This window comes from Lipophrys pholis, assembly GCF_963383615.2.
Source record: "Lipophrys pholis genome assembly, chromosome: 14".
Classification (NCBI taxonomy): domain Eukaryota; kingdom Metazoa; phylum Chordata; class Actinopteri; order Blenniiformes; family Blenniidae; genus Lipophrys; species Lipophrys pholis.
Genome location: NC_137633.1, coordinates 1,707,620 through 1,716,190, shown reverse-complemented (window position 1 = coordinate 1,716,190; position 8,571 = coordinate 1,707,620). Strand labels below are relative to the sequence as shown.

General features: G+C 47.0%; 1 protein-coding gene across 1 annotated transcript in view; it reads right to left on the bottom strand.

Annotated features, from left to right (window-relative positions):
- The window catches only part of prkd1 (protein kinase D1), a gene marked incomplete at both ends in the record, with an annotated part of 35,573 nt that extends 30,079 nt beyond the window's left edge, over positions 1-5,494 (bottom strand). Inside the window, one exon of the mRNA XM_080479301.1 lies at positions 5,261-5,494. Coding sequence (XP_080335427.1) covers positions 5,261-5,494 — 234 coding nt within the window. The remainder of the gene's footprint in view (positions 1-5,260) is intronic.
- Positions 5,495-8,571: the final 3,077 nt, after the last annotated feature.

Below are 8,571 nucleotides of genomic sequence, written 5' to 3'. Positions count from 1 at the left end.
TCCATCATGTATGCATCCATCCATCCATCCATCCATCCATCCATCCATCCATCCATCCATCCATCCATCCATCCATCCATCCATCCATCCATCCATCCATCCATCACTGTCCTGTCCTGTTTCATAAAGCTGGATCAGTTACTATATCAACTAACTCTGAACTCCTGTTTTGCAACTGGAACGTCAACTAACACTACCAGTTCATGCAGTTGCACTCAGTGGCTCACGTTGCTCACGCAACTTGGTATTCAGAAAGTTGCCACTTGGGAAATTCCCAACTTGAGAGTTATGAGTTTTCAAAGACATGAAGCAGCCAACCGTCCCACTCAGACTCTGCTGGGAAATGAACAAACCAAATATCATGGCTGAGGGAAGCAAACACAGAGGAACTGAAGTGAAGTATTTACTTCTACTCATTACTACTGTTTCACTACTAATGCTAGGATAATGGAATGAGGCCATTTTCACTTTAACTGCAATCATTTAGTTGGATTTGTTGCAGATCACAGAGACAAAAAGTACTTTTTCACAGGTAGATATACAATATAATCCAACTTCCTTCCAGTGAAGTTTCTATTGAATTGACATGTTTACTAATTAAATTCCTTATGAAACATAAGAGTCGCGTGTCGTCTGCATACAGGGGTGTGCTTTGGTTTTATCCAGGCAAGTACTTTACAACCTGCCTATTATACAACCATGAACAGACTTTTTAGATGAAGCGTAAACATGAGCAATGGCCTTGTGAGTACCATGAGGGGGTTTTCCCAATAATCCTGCAGCAATCTAACCAGGAAGGACCTGCAGAAATCTGTTCACATATTTCACAAGGAAATCCAAACTTACCACATGGACTTGCACTTTAAATATGCATATAAAGTAAAAAAGTAATAAATTACCAAAGCCAACCAGCTAACCAGCTAGCCACAGTCCACTGAGAGCTGCAATACCACTTTGTACCAACAGATGGCGCGGTGACTTCCTGCAAAACTGCCATTACTTATTATACTACACACTGTACCTTTCGGAAAAAACAAAATAAAAATGTAATTGCCGGAGAATTCGTGGCTCACATCGGCCTCGTTTCTGTCGACAAAACTCAAACGATAATAAAATATCAGTGACGGCGTTCGGTCATTCGAAGCTCCGATGAGCTGAAATCAAACGTGTGCGATTCCACCAGAGAGGCTGTGAGAGGATGTGAATCACCTGTGAGAGCGGTTTTATGGCCCTTTTTCACAACTCCTGAGTGTTTTTCTTCCTGACACCGGAATAAATAATCAATGTTTCCACATGAAATGTGAAAAGTAAGCAAGGAAATATTCAATGACACGTTCAAGCTGAGGTGGTTGTGTATCTTTCTCGGCATTAACTTAGTGAATGTAACAATGCATCCTGCTGTAATCCTGATAAATGGGGCACGATGTACACGATGTACACAATGTACACGATGTACACCACGTACACGATGTACACGAAGTACACTATGTACACAAAGTTAGTTTACTGCAGAGGTTCAGGCATGTCAAGGAATTCAGAATGACAGTTTGTTGAAACAAGTCACTTCAATAAGCACTGCTCTTCAATAGATTTAACCTTTGACCTCGATAACATTTTACACCTGAACTTCTTCTCCCGGAACTTCTGAATTTGCCTGAGACATTTTAAAGGAATAATCCTTCTGGGGAAATGACTTTTTCCTGCTTTGACCCAACCTACTTCTAGGATGCGGTGGACAGTCACATGATGGTGGACAGGGGTCAGAGATCCACAGTGGTGACCTGTCCACTGTCGGATTCCAACACAATCCTCCAACACCAAGTCTGCTGCTCCAGCCTCGAGCGCCACGTAGCGTCCACCGGTTCTACCAGGAATGGTAGACAGGAACGGTAGACCCTCGGTCCACGTCGCTCTAAGACACCGTGTCTCTTCCAACCCCCAGGAACCGACGTCCGTGTTCTCGTCCACCGTCTGGAGCAGCAACGAGCTGCAGACGTTTCTTTGACTGGAGGCGACCAGAGGATTCAGGAGCTCCATGGAGCGGCACGCTACCAGGATCAGACACCACCGGTGTTTAGGATTAACTGGTTTCCCTGTTAGCTGGTGACCTTCTTCCTCCAGCGTCTCCCTTTCACAGCAGATCTTAAAAACCCGACCAGAACCTGTATCTGTCCTGGAGAACGTCGTTTAACCACATTTCTATTAAAGGTTAAAGTATCGTAGCGTTTGTTTGTCTTATTTTAACATCAGCTGCTGCTAACAGCTGCTCGCAGAAGTCACCAGTTAACAGGGGCACCAGTTAAACCGAAACATCGGACAGTGAAGCACCATCGTATCGATCCACATTTTGTACTATTACTACTGAATATATAAAAATATACACTATTAAATTTATTATTAGAGCTGATATTCAGATGTATATATTGGGAGGGATTAGTTGTACGTGATGGAGAAAAGTCCAATGACTCCGCCCACGCCGTGATGGTACTGTATTGTAATGGAAAATGACGAAGTAGAGTCGATAACAGGCGAGTAGAGGCGAGTAGAGGCGAGTAGAGTCGATAACAGGCGAGTAGAGGCGAGTAGAGGCGAGTAGAGTCAGGTCTCTGTGTGTCTCACCTCATGTTTCCTATTAACCAACGGCCTTCTCTCTCAGTTCTCCCATCGTTCCACCTATGTTCTCCCCATCCCAGTGTATTCAAGCCTCCTGTTCTCTGTTGTCAGTGTCAGTTCATTTTGTCAGCCTGTCTCGTCCACGTCCACGTCCACGTCCATGTCCACGTCCCGGTCCCGGTCCCGGTCAAGGCTCCCCAGTGTTACCCGTTTGGTTTTTGAACTTTTGACTCCCCTGGACTTTCATTCCTTACATCCACTGTGTTCTTGTGGCACCAGGCCAGTGGGTTTGGATCCACCTGTAATCCCTGACAGCAGAGACCAGTCGGTACTCGAGGAAAAGCCCCAGTAGATTAGTTGAGTTCTCGGTTTTTGCATGCTCCGTGTCTTCTTCTGTGTTTTTGGTGTATTTCTGTGGCAGCATGACGGCGCCACCTATAGGCCTGGTGTCGCGTGTTCCTCAGGCTGGAGCGCTGACAGCTCCTCATCAACACGTCAGCCAAGCGCCACAGCCAAGGCTCCGGCATTAACGAGGGGGAAGTTTGGGACGTGTCGGTGTGTCGGAGTCACAAGGAGAGACTGGAACTTAATGGAACTTAATGGAACTTAATGTAACTTAATGTAATCTGTCGCTGATGGTTAGAAACCAGCATCTCAGTGAGGTGGAGGTTAAAGCTGCAGCATCGACTGATGGCGTGACGCTATAGATGCTCCGCCTGCGGCGCTGCACATCCTCTATACATGGGATTGATTGTTCCTCACATTCACACCCCAACACACACACACACACACACACACACACACACACACACACACACACACACACACACACACACACACACACACACACACACACACACACACACACACACACACACACACACACACACACACACAGCAGGTCAGTCCCACAGTCACATCAGCAATTTATATATAAAAAAAAAGTCTGAGTTTAAACAATTGAAGTGATATTTGGTGAAAAAGTGTGAGAAGAGCATCTTCCTCCTCTAACATCCAGATTATAGAGCATCTTCCTCCTTTAACATCCAGATTATAGAGCATCTTCCTCCTTTAACACCCAGATTATAGAGCATCTTCCTCCTCTAACATCAGATTATAGAGCATCTTCCTCCTTTAACATCCAGATAATAGAGCATCTTCCTCCTTTAACATCCAGATTATAGAGCATCTTCCTCCTTTAACATCCAGATAATAGAGCATCTTCCTCCTTTAACATCCAGATTATAGAGCATCTTCCTCCTTTAACATCCAGACTATAGAGCATCGTCCTCCTTTAACACCCAGATTATAGAGCATCTTCCTCCTCTAACATCAGATTATAGAGCATCTTCCTCCTTTAACATCCAGATTATAGAGCATCTTCCTCCCACACACATGCACAGTATGAAGATTACTAACTTTCCTTACTTCACCAAGTAACTAGTTACTTTCTATTTGTATTAACTAGTAAAGTAACTCAAATATTCCACAAAGAAGTAGTTTGTAAATGTAAACAATGGTTGTATAATAGCAAGGAAACATCCCCATTATCTCACACACACACACACACACACACACACACACACACACACACACACACACACACACACACACACACACACACACACACACACACACACACACACACACACACACGGGTGAGAAAGCGTGTGGGAGGGACATTATCATGACCACAGTGAACACTCGGTCACGTGATGACGCCACTGTCTCCATGGCAACCGAGCAAACGCAGCTTATGCTGACGACTGTTGAGCCGCAGCCGAAGGGCAAAAAAAATTAGAATTCTGACTCCCTTCAACTTTACGAGTCCACAGCCTGCGTCCCCCACAGCCTGCGTCCCCCACAGCCTGCGTCCATCACAGCCTGCGTCCACCACAGCCTGCGTCCCCCACAGCCTGCGTCCATCACAGCCTGTGTCCCCCACAGCCTGCGTCCCCCACAGCCTGCGTCCACCACAGCCTGCGCCCACCACAGCCTGCGTCCATCACAGCCTGCGTCCACCACAGCCTGCGTCCACCACAGCCTGTGTCCACCACAGCCTGTGTCCATCACAGCCTGCGTCCACCACAGCCTGTGTCCATCACAGCCTGCGTCCACCACAGCCTGTGTCCACCACAGCCTGCGTCCATCACAGCCACAGGAAACGCGGCGAGAAAAAACCCGGGAAAAATTCAAACTAGCCCAAAATTGAAACATTACAAAGATCGCAATATTCTTTTAAAGTTTTTGAGATCCTTTGTTACCAGGTCGATTTTACTGAATATCCTCGTGAAAGTTCACGTTAACTTTAATCAACAGTTTAGGTGAAGTTTCCCCGTAAAAGTTTATATTAACTTTAATCGACACTTAAGATTTGGTGGTGAAATTTAAGAACGGCGGTTTAGATCCGAATAGCAACTTCTGGCTCTGATCCCAACTACATGGTTTCCTGTGTTCCTGCCGTTGCCGTGGAAACGAACATCAGTTTCAGACTGTTACTGTGGAAACGCAAAACTTTTCTGAAACAAACGTGGTTGTAAACTGGACCTGAAGCTCCGAACTTGATTGTTTCCACCTGAGGACTCTGCCTTGTGACCCTGGAGCTGCAGGACATGAGGAACCTGGTTCTGGTTCTGGTTCTGGTTACCTTCTGGTCCACGATGGAGCAGGCCACCTCCCGGACCTGACTCAGGCTCAGCTCTGCAGCATCCAGCAGCACCGGCTCCCGGCTCAGACCGATCTGGATGTGGAAGGAGATCACCACCCCTGACCCTCCTCCTCCTCCTCCTCCTCCTCCTCCTCCGCTGCCAGAGTTGGAGTTATTGTTCCCCCCCGGGAACGGGAGCGGACTGGGCGCGCGGATCAGCGGAGGCGCACTCATGTGAGGCTTCTCCCCGGAGGTTTCCAGCTCAGCCGCGGGACGAGCGGAGCGGCCGCTCCGCAGCAGACAGGTGGTGGGGTCCGGGGTGCACCGGGGGGGAGAGGGAGGGGGGAGGGGGGGGACAGGGGGTTCCGGTCTGTGCGCAGCGGCCGCAGGACGGAGCGTAAACACCGCGGAGAGACGCGCGCAGGGATCGGACGCGCGCAACCCCCCTCCCCCCTCCAAAAAAAGACGCACAAACAAACCAACAAAGACAAAAAGGGAAAGGAGAGAAAAAAAAAAAGAAAAAGAAGCGGAGAGAATAAGTGGAGGTGAAAAAAAAAATAAAGTGAGGATCAGACGCAGCGGGGCGGCGGAGGACGGAGGGATTCACCGGAGCCGCAACGACTACATGACTGCACCGGAGGAGACCGCGTGGAAACCGGGAGGAGGGAGAGGGAGGGAGGAGGGAGAGGGAGGGAGGGAGGAGGGAGGAGGGGGCCAGAGCCGCGGACGTCAACAGTGGCTGGAGAGGAAGAGGAGGAGGAGGAAGGAGGCTGATGGATGAAGGTCTGAGTCTCATCTTCACTCCAAACTCCAAAGTTACTTTCACCAGTTTGAATTTCAACTGATTAGAGAAAATAAAGGCAGGAAGTCACGCCTTGTTTCCACCACAGCATTTCAGGTGAAAACGTCTCCTTGTTGTTTCAGAAAAGTTTTACATTTACATGGCAACGCTTTGAAAACGATGTCCGTTTCCATGGAAACAACAGAAACACAATAATAATGATGTAGTTAGCAGGACAGGACAGGACACATTGGTTGTTTTAGCAATGAAACACACACACACACACACACACACACACACACACACACACACACACACACACACACACACACACACACACACACACACACACACACACACAGAAAAATCAGTACAACACGCTCTGTTGCGGGTAAAACACGCTTCGCTCCAGAAAGTGTCGTTTTCATCCGTTTCCATGGAGTGTTGTAAAAAAGTTGTCGTTGTCGTGTCAGCCAGCCCCCAGATCACTGGAAGTCACTTTTCAATCAGTATTTATTGTCTCATCAGGCTTATTAGCAGTTTTCCTCTGGTTTCTACAAAGGTTCTTCCTGTTCAAGGAGTTTTTTTCTTTCCTCAGTCGCAAACAAACCTGCTGCTCATGTGGATTCGTTGGGTTTTTCTCCTTTCTCTGTTCAAAGCACCTAGAAACGACTGTGTTGTGTTTGGTGCTATATAAATAAAGTTGAATTGAATTGAAGTGAAGTGAATTTTCAATACAAGTACATTTATTGTAAATTAATATTTGCAGTGTATCTTAAAGGAATGAATTAGAGAGTCAGGCGGATGGACCCCAAGAAATAATCAATTAAAATTGCCCCCAAACACAATATTGTAGTTGTTATATTTAGTGTTTATGTGTGATTTTGAGATTCTGAGGCCCGTGTACACAGCAGTGTGACGTAAAAACGCTAAACTTCAGTTGCGTTTTTGGACGTCCGTTTCCATGACAACGGTGCTCGGAGGCACTGAAATCACACGTTTTTAAAAACGCTTGTGGAAACGTGTAAAAATGAGACTTTCTGAAGGAATCGCTGCTACCTGTCCTGCACATTTCGGCCGTAATAACTACTTGTTCTGCACATGCTCAGTAGAGGGACAATAAGAATAATGTTTCCTCCTTGGTACGTTTATTTTGACCGTCACCGTGATAACAATCCAACTTGGTCGACTGTCTGTGTACTCCCATTGTTAATGTTTAGCGCCCATCGTTCTCTGTGTGGTTCCATCACAACAACAGCCTACAGCACCCCCTAGTGGCCTGGCAGGCTGACTACATCGCTTTCAGCTTTTCTGTCATTGTCGTGCAAACAAGAGCTGAGTTTTTTGTGCGCCATGATGTGGCTTTTAACGTAAAGGCTTCCTTTGTCCCGGTGAAGAAACACCTGTGCAGGTTTTAGATTCGAGCCTCAGCGTGGTCTGACATGTGAGAACCTTAGAGAAGCAACGGGCGAAGCTCATAGGATCGTTTTCATGGAGACTTGGGTAAAACATGATTCTGGATGTTTCACACCTGTTGCATCTGCAGAGCGACGGAGGGATGGAGAGTGAAGGGCGCCACTGGTTGCTAGGCAACGCACACGTACTGCACACACACACACACACACACACATAAAGACGCACTCCAGCCAGCTCGCCCACGCTCCAACCTCGCCTCCATTTACGTCCGTTTATTACAAAGGATGATGCCACAATCATGACATATGCTGTGTGTGTGTGTGTGTGTGCGTGTGTGTGTGTGTGTGCGTGTGTGTGTGTGTGTGTGTGTGTGTGTGTGTGTGTGTGTGTGTGTGTGTGTGTGTGTGTGTGTGTGTGTGTGTGTGTGTGTGTCACTGTAAGCTCTGCAGCTCTGTTTCTCTGGAGAGGAGCTCAGACTGTGTCTGTTTCTTTACATTTACATGTTTAGTTTTTTTTCCCGCCATGTGAATCCAGAGAACGACGCCATTAAAACCCTCCGCCCACAGGAAGTTAAAAAAAGAACGCCCAGCAGTCGACAATAAACACAAGGTGGGCTGCGCAAACATGAACACAACATCAACAGAACGATGATTAGAAAACAAACAAAAATGAAAATGTGACATAAAAGGACACAAGAGGTGAACAACAACCAGCGAAGACAGACACAACAACCGGTGAAGAAAGACACAACAACTGGTGAAGACAGACACAACAACTGGTGAAGACAGACACAACAACCGGTGAAGACAGACACAACAACCAGTGAAGAAAGACACAACAACCGGTGAAGAAAGACACAACAACTGGTGAAGACAGACACAACAACCGGTGAAGACAGACACAACAACCGGTGAAGAAAGACACAACAACTGGTGAAGACAGACACAACAACCGGTGAAGAAAGACACAACAACCGGTGAAGACAGACACAACAACCGGTGAAGAAAGACACAACAACCGGTGAAGAAAGACACAACAACCGGTGAAGACAGACACACAACAACCGGTGAAGAAAGACACAACAACTGGTGAAGAAAGACACAACAACCGGTGA